The sequence below is a fragment of the Tinamus guttatus genome, unplaced genomic scaffold (assembly GCF_059628265.1).
Source record: "Tinamus guttatus ecotype Peru unplaced genomic scaffold, ASM5962826v1 Tinamus_guttatus_pri_ptg001497l, whole genome shotgun sequence".
Taxonomy (NCBI): Eukaryota; Metazoa; Chordata; class Aves; order Tinamiformes; family Tinamidae; genus Tinamus; species Tinamus guttatus.
In genome coordinates, this window is record NW_028290031.1 from 32,141 (window position 1) to 54,264 (window position 22,124).

The 22,124-nt window shown below is 42.8% G+C and overlaps 1 protein-coding gene across 1 annotated transcript in view; it reads left to right on the forward strand.

The window, feature by feature from the left end:
• Positions 1-998: 998 nt before the first annotated feature.
• The window catches only part of LOC148590296 (myosin-10-like), a gene marked incomplete at its 3' end in the record, with an annotated part of 78,475 nt that continues 57,349 nt past the window's right edge, over positions 999-22,124 (forward strand). Inside the window, exons 1-3 of the mRNA XM_088539221.1 lie at positions 999-1,035; positions 3,406-3,783; positions 13,496-13,652. Coding sequence (XP_088395347.1) covers positions 3,439-3,783; positions 13,496-13,652 — 502 coding nt within the window. The remainder of the gene's footprint in view (positions 1,036-3,405; positions 3,784-13,495; positions 13,653-22,124) is intronic.

Sequence of the window (22,124 nt, forward strand, 5' to 3'; positions counted from 1 at the left end):
AGTGCCCTGTGGCCCATTCCAGGAAGATTTCTCGAGTGGGCAACTAAACACGAGAAGACTTTGCAAAAATCCCGAGCAAAGCCCCAGGTTGTGCAGCTCCACCTCAACACACCGGAGCCGCTGGCCACCGAGCCGCACTGAACAGCAAACCCACCCAGCACTCGTGAAAGCCCACGAGCACAGAGGCACCTCTGGAGACACTGAAAACGTTCTTTTTTTTTTTCCCTCCCGTTGCAAGGTTTTATTTATTTATTTTTTAACTGTAATTCAGAGAAGGTGCTCGCAAAAAGGGGACAGCCCCACAAAACCATCAGGGTTAGGATTAAGGACCCGCCAAACACCCATGTGCTTCCTGTGCGCCCGGCAGCGGGCAGGCCGCAGGTCCCCGCGGAGCCGCGCGGGGCCGGGGGCTTCTCCTCGCGCGGAGCCTCCTCCCCCTGCCGGGCCCTCTCTCCCTGCGCTCAGTGGGGAGAGCCGGCCCCGTATCGCCGCTCAGCGAGCGGAGCGGCCACCGCCCCGGCCCGGAGCTGCCTCCTCGCCGCAGCGACGGGGACCCCAGCCCGGCCCGGCGCGCACGGCGGCGCCGCCCCCCCGCGCCGCAGCGCCGGGCGCGCGCCGCGCCCCCCGCCCCGCGTGCTGCAGCACGAGGCGGGGCCAAGTCCTGAGCGACGCGCCGGACGTCCACTCAGAGAGGGGCGCGAGGCTGACAGGCGGGCGGCGATGGCCAATGAGCGTCGAAAGGGGCGGGGCGAAGCGGGAGGCGGGGCTTGGAAAGTAGCGTGCGGAGGTTGCTATGGCCGTGGCGGGAGAGCGGCCGCGGTGCGGGCCAATGGACGGCCGCTCCGCCTCGGATGGACGGCTCCGGGGCCCAATGGGAGCGGCGGGGGCGGGCCCGGCGGCGGCGGCGGGCGGGGGGCGGAGGGCTCGCTGTGGCGCTAAAGGAGCGCGGCGGGCGGGGGGCGGAGCGGCGCGAGTGCGGAGGAGCCGGGCGGGCGGCGCGAGCTCCGGGCACGGCGGCGACCGGGCGCCACGCAGGTGAGGCGGCGGCCCTACCCGACCCGGTTGGGTTCAGTTCGGTTCGGCGGCGGCCCTACCCGACCCGGTTGGGTTCAGTTCGGTTCGGCGGCACCGGCCCCGCCCGCCACACAAAGACCCCGCGCGCCGCCGCTGCCGCGCGCCCCCTCCCCCTGCGCCTCGCCGGGCCCCGCCATTTTCTGCCTCTCCCGCAGGCTCCGCGCGGGCGCCGCGGCGGGGGCCGGGCCGGGGGACGGCGGCGGCGGCTCCGCTTTTGTCCCCGCCGGGGCCTGGGGCCGCTCCCGGCGCGGGGCCGCTGCAGGCGCCGCCGTCCTTGAGAGCGGCAGCGCCGCAGTGAGGCGGCCCCTCCCCGCCGCGGCTCCCCCGCTTTTGTTCGGGAGCGCGCGGAACGTGCCCGGTTCCTCTTATTTATTTATTTATTTATTCTCGCCTTCTTTTTTTTTTCGCTTCTTCAGCGCTGCGGGGTTTCGGGGTGGTCGCCTCGGTCTTTAGCCGGGAGGCCGTTGTTACTTGTGGGGCGAGCTGCGCCTCGCCTTGTTTCGTGGAGGCCCTTTTGTGAAGGGCCTTGAACGGTGAAATGTGGTGGGGGGAAAGAGGCCCCTTAGCTGCCTGCGGTGCCTTGCCGCGACGTATGTTCCTCAGAGACTAACGCCTTGGCATTTATTGCGTTTATTTTGCACTCCAGCCTTTAATTCCGCCGAGGAGCAATGCTGAGTAATTTCACCGCATGAGGGTTTTTCTCCTGACCTCCAGGTTTCCCTGTAACGGGGCGTGGAAACCTGAGAACGAGCTGGCCATAAATGCGTAGATGTACATGTGTGTATGGATGCTGTAGGTGGCTGTGCTGTATGTGAGCCAGGCCAGGCTGCTCGGGGCCTTTGTTGCCCCTTGGGTTGCAATGTGGCATAACGGGGACCAGCTCGCTGGGCTGTGGTTGAAGGCCGTGGTACTCAATTTCTACTCCCCCCCGCCCCCATTTTTTTTTTCTTCTTTCTTTGGCCGCAGAGTCCTGCTGTTCTTAAGCCCCCATCCCCCCCATCCTCTGGCGCTATTTTCTCTTAGCTTCAGTGGATTTTCTTCTCCTATAGAAGTGCTTCTGGAATGCTTGAAGTGTTGAGTCATCACCTCATGGTTAGCAGTCTATGGCGCGCGCTCCGAGGGCTTGGGGGACTGCCCGCTTCCCCCATGCTTGCGGTGGGGCGCGTAGCGAACCCCCATGCTCCCTATGGAGACGGAGCTACAGCGCTTAATTACCCGCTCTTCCAAGGGCGAGCGTTTTGCAAGACACCCATCCTTTATGTACTGTAGTGTGGGAGATGACAAATGCCGTTTGCGAAACCGCTCTTGCCTTTGAAGCTAACCTTCCTATTGGGAAATGGTAGCCTGTTCCATGAGGTAATCTAACATTCTTCAGCGGAGAAGATCTAGTGGATGAATAAACAAGATATTTAAGGACCTCAGCAGTAGGTATCTGGCTCGACCTTCTGGATGTGACAGCGTTAGATAAAGATGCAGTGTCCCTTTAGGGGCAAATAGGTAAAATCAATATGTAGCCTTGTCAGCAGGTTTCTCCCTCACACCTCCCCTTCCAAATTACCTGTGAAGCTGCTGAAAATATGGCTTCAGTGCTTGCTGCATCTTGAACCTCGGTATATACTTGAGATCCAGAAACTCTTTTCTGGAAGATGATAGTGGCAATGCTTGAAACTGAGAACACAGGGAGCCTGTGAAATGCTAATGCTAATATGTTTTCAGGAGGAATACAAGGAAAAAATAGTTCTAGGGCCAGTGGATACTCTAAATGTATAAAGTTCTTGTCTGTAGTTGAAAACCCACCTTTAATTTTTTGTTTTCTTTAATAAGCATTTTGCTCTTCAGTTATCTGGTGTTAGTGATGCCCTGAACGTAAAGGTTTAGGCTACCCACCTCTTTCCCTCTTCAGTTGAAGGTGTGTTGCATAAGCAAGCTTTTCTTAAGTTTACTCATTTTTCTTACTTAAGCACAGAGGATGGATAATTATATTTATTGCTAACAATTATCACACTTTTTGCAGTGTCTCTTGTTAGGGCACAATTGGAATCAACTTGAGCTAGCGAGCCTCCTGTCCTGGGTCTGGGGTTATAAATGAAACCTCATTTTGACTTTTTCACAGCAATTCCTTTATTTAGAGGGTCACCCTGCAAGCTGAGCCTGTTGGCTGTGGAGTAAACTCTTAAGTCTATATATTTAAATCTTTTACGTAGATTCAAGGCAATAGAAAGTACAAGTATTAATGATAAACTGTTTATATGAGCTAAATGGAGCTAGGATGCGTTACAAATAAAAATTCTTATCTAACACAGTTTGGTTCTCTCCTTCCAAATTTAACAGGCTAACTGTTAGTGGACACCTTCACTTCCTACAATGGCACAGAGATCTGGACAGGAAGATCCAGAGAGGTACCTCTTTGTGGACAGGGCTGTGATCTACAACCCTGCCACCCAGGCTGACTGGACTGCCAAGAAGTTGGTGTGGATTCCTTCAGAGCGCCACGGTTTTGAGGCAGCCAGCATCAAGGAGGAAAAAGGGGATGAAGTGTTGGTTGAACTGGCAGAGAATGGAAAAAAAGCACTAGTCAACAAAGATGATATCCAGAAGATGAATCCCCCCAAGTTCTCTAAAGTGGAAGACATGGCAGAACTAACCTGCTTAAATGAAGCTTCTGTATTGCACAATTTAAAGGATCGGTATTACTCTGGGCTCATCTATGTAAGTACTAACTATTAGATTCTTTTCCTGGTGCTAATTCAGCAGAAACCTATCTAATTCCTGCTTTTCTACGTTGTTTGAAATGGAGGAAGTGGGTTTTAGCTCTGTTCTTGATAACATAAATACTGACGTGACCCTGGCAGTTAGCTTAGGCCAGGATTGTCTTTGGTGCTATGTCCAGGTCAATAATTCTGTGTTGTCACTGTACAAATAATAAAAATTTCTCCTATGGAAATAATTCTGTGAGCATCTTTCAAAAATAGAATGCTAAATGGCAACTCTAGGTGCTTAGCTCATGCCGCTAGTTAGAGCACTTGCCTCAGACATGCTTAACTGATACAGTGAATAGTATCAAATAGCTTGTTTGAGCTGATGAGATATTATGAAATCCAACTTTGCTGAATTACACTTGTCTAATTGCTCATATGAATAAGCATGTATCTTGTTTTGACTTGCTGCCTCTTAAGAATGGTAATAAGAAGATAGACTCTTATTTAAAAGCTGAAGTTGGAAAATGCTAGGAATACAAAATGTCTTTTTTGGAATCTAAGAGCAACCTAGTGGGCCGGGAAATGTATTCAAGTGCTTAAAATAAACCAAAAAGATAAAGCTCTCTTTTTTTTTTTTTTTCTCCCAGCTTTTTGGAAGTGCTAATTGAAATGTCTGGCTTATCACCATCTTTCTATAGTGTTAGGAATCACAAAGCCATTGATGTTTCTTTTGACCCTGTTTCTTCCTTGAATGCTGTTCAATGGACATCTGTGGCATCTACAGTTAAGACTAGCTCCTTGTTTCTTGGCAATCTGACTGCAGGGCTGCTTGTTGAGTTGCTTGATGAGTATCATTAAGAGCTACAAGTATACTTTCCATCTTAAAGGAAACTGTAACATCTGCCTAAATGCTTGGCTTATTTTCATAAACACTTGTAAAGCATAAACTCATCTTTGTCTAGCTGTCTAGTTGGCTCTTTTGCTTGCTTTTTTTTCTTCCTTCTAGGTATTCATGGGCCACTGTTTCTTGTAGCTTGGCCAATGATAATATTTGGACTTCCCAAAAAGTCATACGCAACTTCCAAATGTTTTTCATGCCTGTATTTCTGTATCATTTTCCTATGTGAGATTGTGTCCCCTCCCTTCCCCAGCTTCTGAGGGCTTTTACCAGGACCCTTAAAGTAGAATTTGGCAAAAAATACTTGCAGGATTCTTTCCACAAGCTTATAGGGAAACTGACTGGATAATTGGTAAAGACTGAAATGAAACTTAAAAGCAACCATGTTGATAGGCTAATTTTCCTTCTCAGTAAAAAAACCTGAAGACCATAAATACCAAAGCAAGCCCTAATCTAAGAGCTCATCCTGCAAACACAGCCATGAAGGCTTTTGAGGATGGAGCTGAGAACCTGTCACTTTGCTATATACAGAGATGGTTCAGCACTCTGAAACTTTGGACAATTGACAAATGAAGAGAAGAAAGTCCTTTGTAGAAGGCTAGATTATCTAGATGTATTTCAAGTGGCAATATAGAGTTGATTTACTCCTTCCCCTAGAATTTGCCCTCAAAGTGCTTTCTTTTTTAATTCTTTATAAACTGTGCTCTTGGCATGGAGTTACTAGTGTCACAGGAGGATTATTCCTGTGCATTTCTATTACTAATGGCTGCCTCTTGCCCCCAAGCTGGAAGAAGTTAGTTTAGCATCAAGAAGCTAGTGGATTTGTTGGCCTAAACTGGAAGCCTGAGTTCCAGGAGCATTGCTGCAGGATGCTGCTGTTTCTAAGAACAGTGTCTCTACACAGCTGTATTAGTGGCTTCTTGGCTGAAATTAAAACTCAACTTAACTTGGAGCTGTGAGTAGATAGTAGAGGAGGCTAAATATTGGCAAAAATCAATAGGCAAACAATTTTTATTGAGAACTTGATGACAATTTTTAGTGCAAATCTGGGTAGGGATTTTCCTCTTGCTTTTGTTTGCTTAATCTATTGATGTACACTTGGTACAAGGAGAAAAATGCAACATTGACTGGAGTGATGAAATGGATTATGGTGCCTCCCTTGTGAGGAGAGTCAACTAGAGATATGTTTCAAGTTCCAGACAACACTGTCATAATATTTAGTTTTGGAGCTAGTTTAAAATTGTGTGGTTGAGAGAGAGGTGAGAGTCAGATTTGGTTTCTCTGTTTACTATAGGCAATATACAGTGTTGCCTGCCTGGGAAATAGGAGGTAACGCTGTCAGCTGAAGTAGATACATATTTCCTTCAGATCCTTAGATGAGGAATTTGGCCAAAGGTCTAGTTATCTGTTTATAACGTACTGCTTCAAGATGAGACTGCTTAGCGGAACAGAAAAGATCAAAGCTAGCTAGTGACAGCCAGCATGATCTGGAGAGTGGTCTTCATGTCATCAAGAAGAGACCCAGGGAACCTCCAAAGGATGTTTAGGGTTTTCTGGAACTTCTATTATCTGCCTGGTGGCATGACCTCTGTCTCCTGAGTTGTGTTGTGCTTGTGTGGTGGGAGGTGAATGAAAACAGAGGTTCTCAAAGACTAATTCCTTGTAAAAGAATGATGTCCCTGCCTTGCTTCTGTTAATTATGGGGTGTGGGGAGAAAGATGATAGATAGCAGGGCACTAAAAGAACTGTGGAAGGTGCGGGGGGAAGTGTTGGAGTATAGTCTCTGATCTCTTGCCTGTTCTGCTTTGGAGTGTCAACCTTCAATGGCAGTTCTAGAATTAAATTTGTAATATCCTTTATAGCTGTAGATCACAAGCTGTTCAATATCGGGGTACCTGAGAGGAAAGGTGAAAGATGGGACTAAGTATGATTCTGCTTAGACTGATCTTTTATGGTGATTATTTTATATTTTTAATCTGTAAAGAGTAATTTTTGCATTAAGTGTACTCTGCCCTCCCCAAAAGGGACCTTCCACTTATTAGATGTTTTAGATCACTGAGGTCTGTAGCTTGAGTAAGGAAACATGTTTAAGGGCATGTGTGTAAAATGCCGCCATGAAGCCTTCTGGACCTGAGTCTGTGTGGTCGATATCTGAAACATCTCACCAGGTCTATTAAATCAGCTAAAGGTCATCTTTATGGATTAAGAAACAACGCTTGAATCAGAACATGAAATAAAGAATGTGTGAATCAGAATATGGAAAGGAAAGACTATTGAAAAGGGTTAGTTTTAAGGGACTTCAACCTTGAATGCTTCAGGAGTTCTCTTGGCTACTCTTGCCTTAATTTGTGACAAGCTGTGGTAGGTGATGTTATGGCTCTGGTAATTCCCCTTCTCACTGTTCCATAAGACCCAGGGCTCCTTGTGAACCAGCCTCCATATTTTCACAGTTCAATATAACATCTTAACATAGAAAATCACTGATTTCCTTTCATGAAGGTTCTGCCCTGTAAGCTGGGGAAGTTCAGCAGCCTCTCTGAGTATTTGTCACTTGCTCTCTGGTGAGTAGGGTGACATCTTGCCGAAATTGTGACTTTGGCAGAGACAGTCTAGCTGTCCCTCGAAACTGGGACACGGGGAAAAGGCATATGTTTCAACTGAGGCTTTACTTTTGGTGGGGAGGTATGTGGGTGCGAGGGGAGGTGGACAAAGAAGAGGATTTAGTCTGAAAACAACATACTAGGAGGAAAGAAAGAAGGATGCTGCACTTAACATGAAGGGGGAGGTGGTTTCTGCATTGATACAAAGCTACAGAGTCAAAAAGCTGAAATAGCTTTTATGTGTGTAAGTGTAGTGTTTTGTCCCATCTCAATCTTTGCATGCACTTCAGTGTCAATTTAAAGACTTCCTAAATTGACTTTTAGGGTGTATATGTTGGCTTGGTGTGTGTGTTGGTGTGTGTGTGTGGTTTTTTTTTTTTTTTTTTTTTTTAAAGGCCCTTACTCAAAGTTCACCATCAAGTGAGATGGAACAGCTGATCAGAAAGGGAATAGCTGAGTTGTGCTTTGTCATCTTGTTCTGAACCGAAAAAGGTGTGAGAACATGTTCAATGCTAGCTCTAACACTGTGAAAGTCAAAGTGATCAAGAGTGTCCAAATGTCTTCAATAATGAGTTAAAACACTTGTATTATGCTCAAAATACATTTTTCTTAGTATTTGGAACCTTAAATTTCCTGAAAAGCATTGAACCTGGTCAAAATGCAGCTAGTTACAGCTGAGTAAATGGAAAATGACTGCAGTTCCAAACACCTTGTATTGGAATGTGCAAGCTAATGATTTGCTGTTCCTGGCACGGAGCTAGATGAAATTTCTTTCAGTAATTTAAATTGGAGTTTTTGTCAGTCCATCTGTGATGGAAAATGGAAGGGTCTTTCCTGTTCTTTTCTTTTTGGTTTATATGTTCATATGTACTTCAAGGTAAAAGTGCAACCTCATGTTCATCTTGTTAACAAGAATGTTTTGTTAAACAAATGGATGTTTTAAGTGCACAAAAGCCAATCCTGCACACTACATTCACCTTCTTTCTTTTCTGGAAGAAGTAGAAATATTAGTTTAATGTCAGAGTTGTAAGTGGTCATGTTTTAATAGTCTCAGTGGTAGGATCAGACTGCTATCTGAAACTCTTGTATAAATAGTTACTTAAGTAGCAATGAAATACATAACTATTATGGTTTGACGGCATCATTAAAACCTGAAAGAAGGTATCCTAGGACCAAAAATAACTTGTACATTCAACAGTTCCTGTCCTTAGTACAGTAAGATGGGATGAAGCAGCAACTGAACCCTTAAATGTAGGGAGTAATCTAACTCCAGTAAGGCATAGGATAATCAATATTTGATAGCCTTTCAAAAAAAAAAAAAATCTATTTCAAGACTTGTTGCCCTGTGCCCTACTTTAGATTCGGGTCTCCTGGAAGAAGTTTGTAGCCCACATTTGATTCTGTGCAGCTTGCTGATGCTCACCTAGGTCACTGCAATAACTACTTAACTGCTTCCTGACCTCATTCAGTCAAAATGAATAAATTTAAATATTTCTCAAACTTGTGACTTGTATTTAACCTATGTTATCTTCCATATAGCCTTTTGCAGTGGTTTGACTTTACATAGATTATTCTGCTGGGGCTGCCTGTTGGCAGGGAGCCCTTGGCCTTGGTGTGCTTCTCCAACCAAGAAGTTGCAACTGGGGACACACAGCCTAGGCTGTAGTGGGGAGATGACTGTTCCACTATTCCTTGAGACGGAACTGGAAAACTAGGAAGTTTTGAGGAAAGAGCTGGATTCAGCTCTAGAGTCCTTCAACCACTAATGAACTATAGATTATTTTCTGCTCTCCCCTACAATGTATGTGGTGATTTTTTTGCTAATAAAAAAATAAAGCTTATTTGAAAGGATAAGAAAGAATTAATAAAGGTCTGATGGCCTTTAAGGGAAGATGGGCCAAGATGGGTCTTGTGGGGAAATGCCCTTTCCAGACTCAGGACATATCCCTGAAGTCTGCAGAGTCAACAGTCTAGCTGGAGCTAAGAAACTGAAATGTCAATTCTTTGGCCTCTGAAGATTGCAGACACAAAGCAGGATGAATGAGGGTGGGTTTCTTTTTCCTTGTCACTAGTGAAATACACTGTTAGACTAAATTCCTAGGTGATAGAGACTTCATTATACCCTTGTGCTATTTGTGCCTATACTGTGGCTATACATTTTCTTGAAATAGGTCTTTGTCAGGAACCTAAACTCAACTGACTGGGAGAGCTTACTGAAATCTGAATGATGTACTACTGAATACATTCAGACTCTGTAACTGGTGTCCTGAAGGTCAGTTTATATAGCAAACCTGGAACCTTCTCGCCTAGAGAAGGTAGACTCTGACATTGCCTGTTTCTTTTGCCTGTTAATTTCCACATCTACTCCTCAGCAAAACAGAGTATGTCTGGCTTATGCAGTTTGTCTGCAAGCTGAGCACGTGTTCTCAGGCAAATGTGTATCTTTGCTTGACTTTAACTTCTCAGTGTATGTCCTTACCCCTGTCAGCTGAAGCTGCTCTTCAGCTTCATGCAGTCACATTCCTCATCTACACTGGCTCATTGGTATGTCTCATAAGACATTTAATTTTCAATTTAGTGTATTTTTGACAGTTTGGGCAGGGTTTGTGAGCTTAAGAACCAGGAGGAGGCACAGGGTATTACTGTGCTGCTCTGCACAGCTGAAAGCTCTGGGCATCTCCATCAGGCCTTTTTTCTGAGGGTGGGTTGCAGAGTTATTTAGATACCTCATATCATGTAGAGGAATTGTACCATGTAGCTTGTACTGAAAATGCTGGATTGGGTCTACCATGGCCTCAATTAGCAGGGTGCAGTTTGGGGCCTTGGATAGTCGTGAGGCAAAACCACCATCTTGCTGGAGAAGGCCTGTTCAAAGGAACTCCTGAGGTAAACAGAAATACTGATTAATGCTGGTCACTTTAATCACTGCAAGTGGAGGTGACTGCTGCATGGTAGGGTATAAATGTTCCTTCTCTCCTGGAGCTGGTCGCTAGGAGCCGTTTCAAGGGGTGTCGTGCAGTCTGAAGTGACGCTTCATCTCTTCGCCTTGTTTACAGACATCCTAAAGCTCCCTCTTTCTCTGGCATATTCCAATCAGCTCTTTTAGCTTCAGTAATCACAAATTTTGCAATAGAAGTCTAAAACAGCTATGAATTTTTTTTTCCCCTTCCCCCGCACTCTTTACCTCCCTCCACTTAAATTTGACTGAATTAAAAAGAAAAAAGTTCTCCCTGCTAATGTTTGTATACCTACCAAATCCAGGAGAGGAAGGGGGAAAAATAAATAAGATGTGTTGATATATTACTTTTTTCAATATATAAGAGGGGGCCTGGGGCCTGGAATGTAGTGATACTGCAGAAACTCTTCTTTGTGAGGCTAAAAAAGCCAAAATTTGTGTGAAACTGATAGGAGCTTTGAAGAGGTTTGCAGAGGAGAGAAGCGTTGCAGTCATATAGTTAGTTTAAATGTTAAGCTCTTGTTTTGCAAGCTCTCAGCCTTTGTAGGACAGGCTGTGAAGATAAGCTGTGAGTTTTCGGAGGTGAGCGGGTAAAAAATAAAGCAGGGCTTAGTAGTGCTGCTGGGTTCGTGCCCCTTCCTGGGCACTGGAGGGAGGAAACCTTGGGCCAGAGCTGGAAGCTGGCAGTGATTGTGTCAGTTCCCTTGCTGATAAGTGATTTTCATCCAGCCGCATGATTATCTAGTATTAAATTAGCCTTCATTTATTTAATTGGATGCAGTCATAGCAGAGAAGTAAGGCATAGATGCTCTTCAGTGATATGGAGTTGGCAGTGAGGGGAAGATTCGGTCAACGTGCGTCTGTCCTCTCATATCCTTATTTGAGGACTAGAATGAAAGTCAGATCTGTGGTAATTCTTGATGGAGGCTTCTCCCTGGTACTAATTATAGATGGGTGTGGGTGACCTCAGTAGAGGCTGAGGCAGCTGGCTAAGAGCACAGATCTGGGTTTTTTCAATTAATTGACTTTGGTTCCTCATATGGTACTGTTAAAATAACTGTTCTGCCTTCCTGCTCCCTTATGATATTGCTAGTGACCACAAATAAACTTGATCAGGGAACTGATTCTACTGCAGATCAATTAAATCTCGTCTTATCAATTCAGTTAATCTTCAAGTGGGTCCAACTTGGGGAGTTACTGCAGGAGCATCAGTGCTGGGATAGGGATGTGTGGTTAGGCAGGGGGAGTAACTGCCCCTCTTGCCAACAGTCCTATTAAAATAAGCATAGATCTGTTAAGTTGCTTTTAATGCTTGGGTCTCTTGGCATGATAACATCTGTTTCCTTTCTCTTAAGAGCTAAGTACCTTATTGCCAAAGGTGTTTGACTCTCTCAGGCCCTGCATTTCTCATCCTTCAGGAGGCCTGACCAGACTTTATTTTATATGTTTTCTTTAAAGAGAGGCAGAATACAAATGTAGCAAGAAGTTTAACTCAGTAAGCAGTGTAGGAATAATGAAACTTGCTTACTGCTGTTCAGGCTCTGAACAGTTAGGAATGCTGTTTGCTCACTGTCTCCAGTTCCTCTTCTTCCCCTTTGGCTTGGAAAAGCAAGAGGGAAAATAGCTTTATTTTATCACATTCAGAAAGATATTCTATGTTTCTCTTAGAAAAAAACCAAGTCTTTCTTGCTCATATTCCTGTGCTAATACAAGTGGGAACACTCTTAATGGCTAAAACAATGTACAGTCAAAGCCTGCTCTGAAATGCAGAAGGGCAAGATTTTAGGAAAATCCATCAGTTAAGACTGACTGAGGAAATGTAGGAGTCATCCAGATGTTTTGGTCCAGGGAATCATCTTAAATGTTTTTAGCAAAAGACACCAGATTGTCTTTTCGTGAGTTTACCAGTTGATCCATAGTAGAGCCCATGCAGCCAGGGCGAACTAATCCAGCCAACCCAGTAGACAAAGTATGAGGACTGTCTGTGCCTGGGTTCTTTTCTTTTTAGTTCCTCCCCATACATGTAATAACTTCTTGCCAAATAATTTTTGACAAGATGGATTCAACTGCTCTGAAGTTGTCTTTGATGTGTCATTCCTAGGACCTGTCTGCATCGCTTGCTCTGTGTTCAGTTTTAGAAGACTTGAATATGGGTTTCCCTTGACTGAAGCAGAAGAAATTTCTCTGAGGCAGAGTCAGTAGAATGTACATCATGAAATTCAGGATTGAATTTCTCGATATTGTAAGAATCCAAGTAATTTCTATTCAGTATCAGCTCTAAGCACAACCTGAAATGTTGTCTGTAGCATGAGCTGTCAGCCTGTTCTTTCACCTGCAACAGGAGGGTGTAGGGAGTGACTGTTGCCCCAGGAGGCTGCTTGGGGATTGAAAAAGGCTGATGAGCAGGAAAGACAGGGCAACACGAGAAGAGAAATCAGATTTTCAGGGCAGCCTATGGGAGGGGAATACCAAAAATAGTTGTGGCTAGAAATAGGCTTTTCCTTATCCAAAAAGTGATAGTAAATAGTTAGGGCTCATTACTTGCACAAAGGCTCTGCTCTGTGTGTCTGTCAGTCCTCTCATTAGTCCCAGCTGAAGAACTTAAAGAGTATAATGCTCTGCCTCATTTTTTTTTTTTTTTGCCTCCTTTTAAAACTCTGGTCTGCCACAAATTACAGTTCATTGTGGAATATATCTCTCTATCAATGTGAGAACACTTCAGCTGTTTAGCAGCTGATTTCCGTCCTGTGTGATACACATTAAACTAGCTCCTAATGTAGATTTATTAGTCTTTTTTTTTAACTTAAGACTTTGCAAAAGACGATTATGAAGATTATTGCATAACTTGCTCACTTTTGGATGAACAGATAACTTTGAACAGATGTTTTACTGAAGGAGTTAAATGTAAAAAAAGATGCACATAATTTTGTATCTTTAAGTGGAGGGGAAATTTAAATATCTGTGGGAGAGGGATTAGATGCTCCACTTCATATTTAATCACACTTATTATCTTTAAATTACTTTTAATGCAAGTAATTAAGGAACTTTTTAAGAGAGCTAGGGACCAATAATTTGAGTGTAATGTGTACTTTGGGATGCTCAACAAAAAGGATCTTAATTTGTGACTAGGATAAATGTTGTATAATTTGCGAGGAAACTTTTCTGCTTTGTGACTGTTTCAACGCTGTGTATACTGACATAAATTTATAAGGACAAATGGCAGAGAGTGTTAATATGGCATTTTGTATTTTTGTTTTCTTTTTTTTAGACCTATTCAGGGCTGTTCTGTGTAGTCATAAACCCCTACAAGAACCTCCCAATTTATTCAGAAAACATTATCGAGATGTACAGAGGGAAGAAGCGCCATGAAATGCCACCGCACATTTATGCAATATCTGAGTCTGCGTACAGATGCATGCTGCAAGGTAAGAATTTGTTATATGTTACTCACTGTCAGTAAACAGCTATATGAGGACATCGTTATCCAACTGCATAGTTTCTGACCTAATCCAAATCCCTTTCTAACACTTAAGAGGAAGATATTTTCTCATTTAGAATCCTAAACTTCTACATAGGAATAAATTAGACTTTCAACCCTGTTGCCGTGTTTCTGGCTTGGTGTTAGTTTGCTTTTGTGGCTCTGCAATAGGCAGTGTAGTGTGCCCGTTGGTGACACTGACATCTGTAGTAGAAATATTTCTTTAAAATATTTCTTTAAAATAGGTGAGTTTGATGTCAGAAGATGTTAACGTACTACAGGGCAGTTGCTTTTGATGAACCACAAAGGACTGATTGAAAGGGGAAAGCTCATAGGCCACCACATTAATGAGTGTCTTCTAAACTTCTGCAGTGACAAAATATCAACACTTTCTTATACTTTATTTCTATTAGGAGACAACTACAGTGTGGTATGTTGGAGTTCAAAAGGAAGTCAGTTGAGTTTTTAACCTTGATGATAGGTGTTTTTAACCTCCCCTCCCTTTAGGTTGTAGGTCAGCTCCAGAATAGAAAAGAAAGCACTTTATAGTGGTTGCAGATTTCTCTGTAAGGCTGAGCTGGAAGAGTATCAAAATGTGAACTTAGTGTTGTATTAAGCACAAGGTGTTTGGCTTGCAAAATTGCACTTCTAATATAGCAGGTTAGAAAGCTGGCATTACCCAATATTGGTTTATATTTAGGCAGCTGTTTACCCCAAGGGTATATTAATGATCCAGAAATACCAGCATGCTTTATCTAGAGGAGTTTGTGTCGAAAAGGCAAATCTGAAAAGCTTTCCGTGTTTTCTGTTGTAGAGCTGGCATGGTTATGCTGGAAGTGGGTTAAAAGCTATTTGACCTAGTTCCCACAAACTAAGAAAACATTGTTTGTACTACCAGGTTAACGAACCATTTACATGTAAATCTTTTTAAAATGACATTTCTTGTGAAAGAAAAACTATGGCCTTCTTGACCACAACAACAGCCTGTGACAGCTCAGGTGAAAGGACACCTAATAGCATGCCTCTTGGGAAGAATAGAGCTAATTTAGTGATTATCTTGAATTTTTTCTAGCTGTCTCTAATAGTTAATAGGTAAGGGCTTCTCACACTAAAAGCCCAATCTCCCTTGAAACTGTAGGTTCTTAAGAGAGAAATATATTGTGGTAAAGTAAATTTATGTCAGTAGTTCTGAAACTTCAGGTGCTGTGATTACTTGTTCATGGATCATGCTAGCACTGATTTCTGCCTCCAAAGATCCTGCTACCCATACAGATTTTAGTGGATTTTTGAAGGCGAGATGATTCTTTTTACCCAAGATAGTACATATTTGGTTACTACTTTATTTTCTTTCTATATAATGAAATACGATATTTTATATTTTATATCAAGTTTTTATTCCTGTCTCTCTGTGCTTTCTTTTTGATTGCAATTTTTTTTTTGCTTGAAAGAGTGAAGCCTTAGATTGGCATAAGAATAGCTGAAAACAATGCAACAGGATCAATTTATGGTGGAATAATTCCTTGGGGGTTCACTAAAGCTGTGTCTCTCTAGTATCCTGGGCCTGTATGGAGCTATTCCTTGTTTATTTAAGCAAGTGACTGCAACTGGTGTCAGCTCCTGAACCTTCCATTGATGCTTTGCCTTCCCAATTATGTTGCCAAAGAAAAGTAACAATTCCAGAACAGGCATTAGCAGTTTTGCACTTGGCAAATATTTTACTTAGCAAACTGTTTTTGACGGGTCAGATCGGGTCGGAGGAAGAGAACTGCAGAGAATGGGAAAAACAACTGCAGAGAACGGGTCAAACAACATTTCCTCTGTTTTTTTTCATGGACTCTAAAGCTGTTTTGAGGCATGACTTAAGGAAAAAGGTGATATGCAGACTTCTTTTGGAGACACGTTTGCCTGGTGTAGGTAACCCTCAGTGTTGTTAGACTGTGCATTTCCCTTAGCTTTATGTAGTCGTGGGGAGCAGTGAATTGGCACAATGAGGAAGAATAGTAGAAAGAATTGTTTTTTTCTTTTTTTTCCTGCGAGTAGCTCTAAAAGATTTAAGTTGATAGACAAAACATCACTAATCTGTTGATGAGAGGTCAAGTTTTAAGCATTCTTTATGCATGTGCTAGAGTTTTCATCTTAAACTAACAAAACTGTGTTAGAAAACTTCAGTTTCAGTTCAGTAGAAGTAAGTCTCTGTAGCCATGAGAACTGTTTTAATCAAAACATTTCACTTAAGTCATCAGAGCTGCTGATAGCACTGGTGTATTTGAAACACAATCCTTGCACCCTGCATTCAGTCACTAATATATGTAGTTATAATTACAGAATTGTTTTTCTATAGTAGACATGTAAATTCTTGCATGCAGTTTCTTTGGGAGGTGAAGATGGCGTGGTAGAGTAGAGCAGGGATGAACTGCTTTCAAGTGTTACTGAAAAACATGGTTTTACTATTCTAGAGTAGTTATAGTTTTCTTTTGATTTGAATGGCTTTTGTCTTCTCGGTATTTACATAAAGAGCTTAAGATTCAAAACTGGCATTGAAGCCATAAGAATGCACTTGCTTTGTATAGTGTGACCAGGCTTTTATAGAAATATCTCAACCACTAATGTAGGTCAGGGAAAGCAATTTGCTCTGTTTTCCTGACTTGCTCTGTCGTGTTTTGTTCCATTTACTCACGTTGTGAACTGCTGATTTTCTGGGTGTTTGAGACCTGTGTTCACTGGTTAAACTGGCTACCTGGAGCCAAGCTGTCACTCTGAAGTTTCTTAAAAGGCAATTTTCTGTGCTGATTATCAAGCACAAGGAGTAAACGGTTGCTCAGTATTTTAATGCTTTTACATCGGAGCACAAATCACTAGAGATCAACTTCAAGCTAGTCAAAAGCTTCAGGCATTTGAAAGAATATTTGAGCCTAAACAGCAAAATGCAAATTTGTTGTTTAGAGCATTGAAGCAAAAAAGTGTTTTTTTTTTTTTTTTTTTTTTTTTTTTTTTTTTTTTTTTTTCAGGAACGGAACTGACAAATGCACATCTGAATATCATTTATTATCTTAAATGTTGCTGGAAATAGTTGATTTTGTTAAGCTGATAATACAAACCGCGCAGCACATCACAATGCGGCCTCTGTTGCAGAGGTTGTCCAGAAGCATTGCAGGCTGCCTGCCTTCAAGTTGCTCCTCTGTTCTTATCCCCTCCGTGAGTTTCCTGTTTGGGGTGACCTTAAGCACCGCAGTCTCTGCAGATCAGCTCTCACTGTGCCCTTTAGCAAAAGAGAATAGGCTGAAGCCTGTTTCAGTACTTGTTAAAAATGGAGGAGGAGGAAGGGGGAGAAAATAGCCAAAAGAATGCAGAAAATGTGTTCAGGCTTGCTAGTTTTGAAAGGAAGTAGTATTCTGCAGAGATACGTGCTGATTTAATGCAAGCTGTTGCAGCAAAGAGGGAGCTGGAGGATTTTTTTAATGGCAAACATGCACGGAGAGCTCCGTGGCGCAGACGTGATGCACTGGGGAACCAGGCGAATCCCAAAAGCAAACCCCATACATTGTTGGGTTTCATAAAAGCATTGCTTTTTCCTGCAAATTTTGTAATAAAGATTTAGTGTAAACACAGGCTATTAAAAACCAGCAGGATTTTGGATGCATTATGATTATGATGGTCTGGATTTTGCTTCTGGGACGGACTCCTTCCCTAGTGTCTTGACTTCCCGCAGCAGTAACGTGCAACTCTGCTCTACCTGCTGGATATCCCCTCTCTGCCCCGGCTAATGTCTGGCAGGGTAAGTGTTAGTTCCCAGTCAGTTTAACGTATTTCTCCTATGTGCTTTCCATTAATGTAATTTTGAAACTACAGGTGCACAAAACTTGGTTTTCTAGGTTTGTTGGAAATTTTTAGCCCAAACAGAAATCAAATGTGTGAGTACATAGAGCTGGAGGTGGTTTGTTTCACAAGAAATCTAGACTGAGCTTCTCAAAGCTGCTGGACAGTTGACATGGTCATAAGAAATCGGTGTCCTAATCCCTGTGACAGCAATGACCTTAATTCTGTTGGATAATACAATTTGTAAAACTTGCTGGCATTTTTTTCTTTTTGTCCTGCTAAAATTATGGCTAATAGGAAACAATTTGGCAGCAACTAGGATTTTCTTTGTTCATACATGAACTGCTGGAGTTACCAGATTTAGTTTTCTAATCATCTTTATTTTACTTGAAATGGAGTCTTTTCTGATTGCCTGAAGGCAGCACTAGCACGAATGTTCCCTGGTGCTTTAGCCACACATTGATTCCTCTGCCCTGCCTTCCCTTCTGCTTTATTTTTGAAGAAAGTATTCTATTATTATGTCTCCTCACTGACTCTTAAAAATGTGTCTAGGGAAATATTAAGGAAAACTTTTTTTGCTTTTGGTTGCCAAAGTCCTACTCCATGCTACTATTACTCTTGTATAACGGCTCTTAGTCTTTCTTTTCTATCCTGTTCCCTGAAGACATCTTGATGAGCACTAAATTAGCACTGATATTTTAGGACTGCCTTTAATCCTGTTGCAGCAAAGGTTTATCGGAAATGGGGTAATACATGAAGTCAGCACTTAGTCTTGGTGAAGCCACTACTGCCTGCAGAAGCAATCCTTGTGCCTTAGAAATACCTACATTTCTGCTTAATCTTGATTTGAATCCTTGCTTTAGGAAAGGGAGTTTTTCTCCTGAAGATATGGAAGAGAAGAATTAAAGCTGAAATATGGCAATGCTTTTCTGTAAAGGACTGCTAAATATTCACATGGAAAGGGTTAGGGGGAAAGAGTGAGACTGGGAAAAGCCTGGCAGTGATAACTAGCATTTTTTGGTGTTATGTAAAGAATACATAAACCTAATATTTATGCAATTAGTATTCTCAATATTTTCATTATAAATTTTTTTTGACCTACCAAAACATTTCCCAAAGCTTTGCAGCTTGCTTGCAGTGTACAGAGTGGCAATTAAAGCAGACCCAGCTGCATGGCAAACCTCACGAGAAGGATTTGTAGGTCTCTTATGCTGGCCTGTGTTTTCACTTTGGCATAGAACTGGAATACCTAACTGAAAATAACATTAAAACCCTTAGTTTGCATACCAATAGGAGTGTGATATACAGCGGCCCTATTGGATAGACAGAGGGAAGGAGAGTTTTGATGGAAGAAAAAGAGTAAAATGACTGAAATCCATCATGCTGAAATAATCTCCTACCTATATACATGTATATATGCAAATATATATATTAATATTTTTGGTTTTGAAGTGTGGAATGGTTGACAGCTGAACCCATTGTACAATACCCCATTTCTTTCACTCCTCAGTACTGTCTCTTGGCATCAAATCCTTCTGTTTCGGTGACTAGGGGCAGGTTATTTTGATGACTTAGAATGTTGGCATGTGAATGACATTAATTGTGTTTATTTGTTTAACTTGCAGCAAAACTGAATTGAAATTAACTTCCAGAAAGAATATTTTAAAAGGTTAAGCTTTAAAAAAAAAAAAAAAAAGTCAAGAGAAAGCCAGACGTGTTAGCAGAGCCTGGTTTTAGTGCTTCTTTTGATGACAATCCCTAAGCTCTGTCTTTCTCTGTGTCAAAATGTTAGGAGCCCTGCTCTTACTGGTGTCCAAATTCAGGATTGCAAAAATAATTAGGTGTAATGATATTTATAGTAAATAAGGTTTCTCCTTTTTTCTTTATTTTTTGATAAGCCCAAGTTGCTTAGAAGTATTGCTTGAAGTGGTCGACTTCAAATTTTCCTGTGTGACTTCAAATTTTCCTGCGTAACTTCAAGAAGTAATTTTTGCATACTTGAAAACAGCCAGGATTGGCAAATTGTGAACAGAGGTATTCTTAGTTTTCTTGGTGTCTTGACTGTTTTCACTCCACTTCTGAATTTAATTGCAGGCTAGGCGGTTTCTTGTTTTTTTTAATTGATATTCTTGCCAAATAATGATATTTTCAAAATTAAAACTTGCTACGCAAGCTGGCCTCATAATTAAGTTGTGACTGTGCTAGCCTACAGACAAGCATTCAAGAGTAACTACATACAACTTAGGAATTTGTTTGTGAGATGATTCATTACTCAACTTCTTGTGCATCTTACTCAACGAGCAGCTGCTTCTCTTGAAACCCTTTTCTGAAGTTTTAGTTGGAATTAAACTCCATTTTCTTGAGTGTAGTTGCAAAGTTGGTATCTAAGTTCTCCTTGCCCTTATTTATCACTTGGCTTTTTCTTCCAGATGCCGTAAATTAAGGTGTTACTGCTTGTGCAACAGATGTATTCTGCAACTTTGATGTATTCTAGCTTTAATGTATCCTAATCTCAGCATCCTGCCGCATTATAGCAGTGTTACTTGGCGTTGTGCCTTCTCCCCAGCAAACTTGTCAGTTATGTTTGCGTTCCTCCAAACTTAAGCTAAGCTCAACTATTCCGTAGTGCTCCTAATGCAATTGCTATAAGCTCCTTCTTTCTTCCCCCTTCTCCTGTTGCGGGGAATGGGAACCAGCAGGAGTGAGCAGTGGCCTTAGGAAGTGCAGAGAAATGGAGAGGCCCTCATGTCCCTTGGCCCTTTACCTTCCTGCCGGTACGACAAAGCTCACAGCAGTGATGCAGTTGTCAGTGCCAGTGTTTCCTGGCCAGGAATGGTGGCATCTAGTGTCCTTTTGGTCACATCTTCTTGCTGCTTTCAGGTATTTGCCTGCTTAGATGCCCTTGACACCCTTAGCGAGCCTCCCTCGTTTGTTCTGGGTTCTCTCTCCCTTCCCCTTTCCCCCCAGGCTCTTCCTCTATAAAGAAAAATCTTCTTTAACATTGGCCCTCGTGGCCAAGAAGGCCAATGGAATCCTGGGCTGCATTAAGAAGAGCATCTCCAGCAGGTCGAGGGAGGTGATCCTGCCCCTCTACTCAGGCCTGGTGAGGCAGCATCTGGAGTATTGTGTCCAGTTCTGGGTTCCACAGTACAAGAGGGATGTGGAGCTTCTGGAGAGAGTCCAGCGCAGGACTACAAGGATGATGAGGGCCCTGGAACATCTGCCCTATGAGGAGAGGCTGAGGGAGCTGGGCCTGTTCAGCCTGGAGAAGAGAAGGCTGAGAGAGGATCTAATCAGTGTCTATAAGTACCTCAAGGGAGGGAGTGCAGAGGACGGTGATGGTCTCTTTTCAGTGGTGGCCACTGATAGGACTAGAGGAAATGGCCGGAAACTGAAACACCAAAAATTCCATAGGAACTGAAGGAAAAAATTTCTTAACAGTGAGGATGACAGAACACTGGAACAGGCTGCCCAGAGAGGTTGTGGAGTCTCCTTCTCTGGAGATCTTCAAAACCCGCTTGGATGCAGTCCTGTGCCGCGTGCTGTAGGTGACCCTGTGTGTGCAGGGGGTTGGACTAGATGATCTCTAGAGGTCCCTTCCAACCCTACGTATTCTATGATTCTATGATTCTATGATTCTTTAATGGAAATTAGGAGTCTCATGTTTGCAGTAACAGCAGCAGTGAAATCTGTTGCACTCTGTTTCGCAGGATATAGTGGATGCTGAAAGCTTCTGCTTGTCCAACAAGTGCTTTGAGGAATCTGTGAAAAGGAAATCTGAGGCCAATAGCTTGGGAAGTTGCATGGTGGTGTGCTGGACCAGGAAAATGTTCTGGGGAATCATCCTGACATGCCAGTTTTGTATTTTCCTACAAAGAATTTCAGTATCTCATTTCAGTATCATTTTAGAACATGATGCTGGTGTAGATGGTCTTTGGGCTAACTTGGTTCAGTACACTTGCCTCAAACTGCACAAAAATTGCACCTAGGTTAAGTTCTCTGTCCTAGTAACACTTGTGGGGCATACATGGGTTAGGGTTGGATCAGCCAGCACCTGCCTTGATGGGCAGTGCACGTGGGAATGCAAGAATCTGCCTGAAGCTGCTTTTTAAGATGCTGATGAGACTATTAGCAACCATAGCACAGCTCTTAGCTTACCATGACTGCATGGAGCTCAATTTGGTCAGTTTAGCCCAAATTAGTCTTTGTTGCGGCTCTTTCCTTGTTTCTTATTATTCTAAAAGTTCAAAGTTGTCCAAGAAGATGCGATTAGTGCAACTTCATTATTTTTAAGCAGTAGTTGTTTATGATTCATTCACTGAAGATGCGCTCAGCATCTTCAATGTATTTGCTGCAGATGCTGGAGTAGATGCATTCTTATGCTAAATGCATTAGGCAAAACAAATCCTTTCCCTTTTGGCATTTAATTACTGTCTCTGTCGTCTAGTGGTTTCTGTCTCCTCCCAAAGACTTGATAAGGTGTCAAAAGTCACCATTCAGCTTGGGAAGAACTAGTTCTTGGCAGCTTTTCCTCTGCGTTTCCCCTCCTTCTCCAATCCTAGCAGGCTGCACCAGGAATATACAGATGATTTTGTTTCAAAAC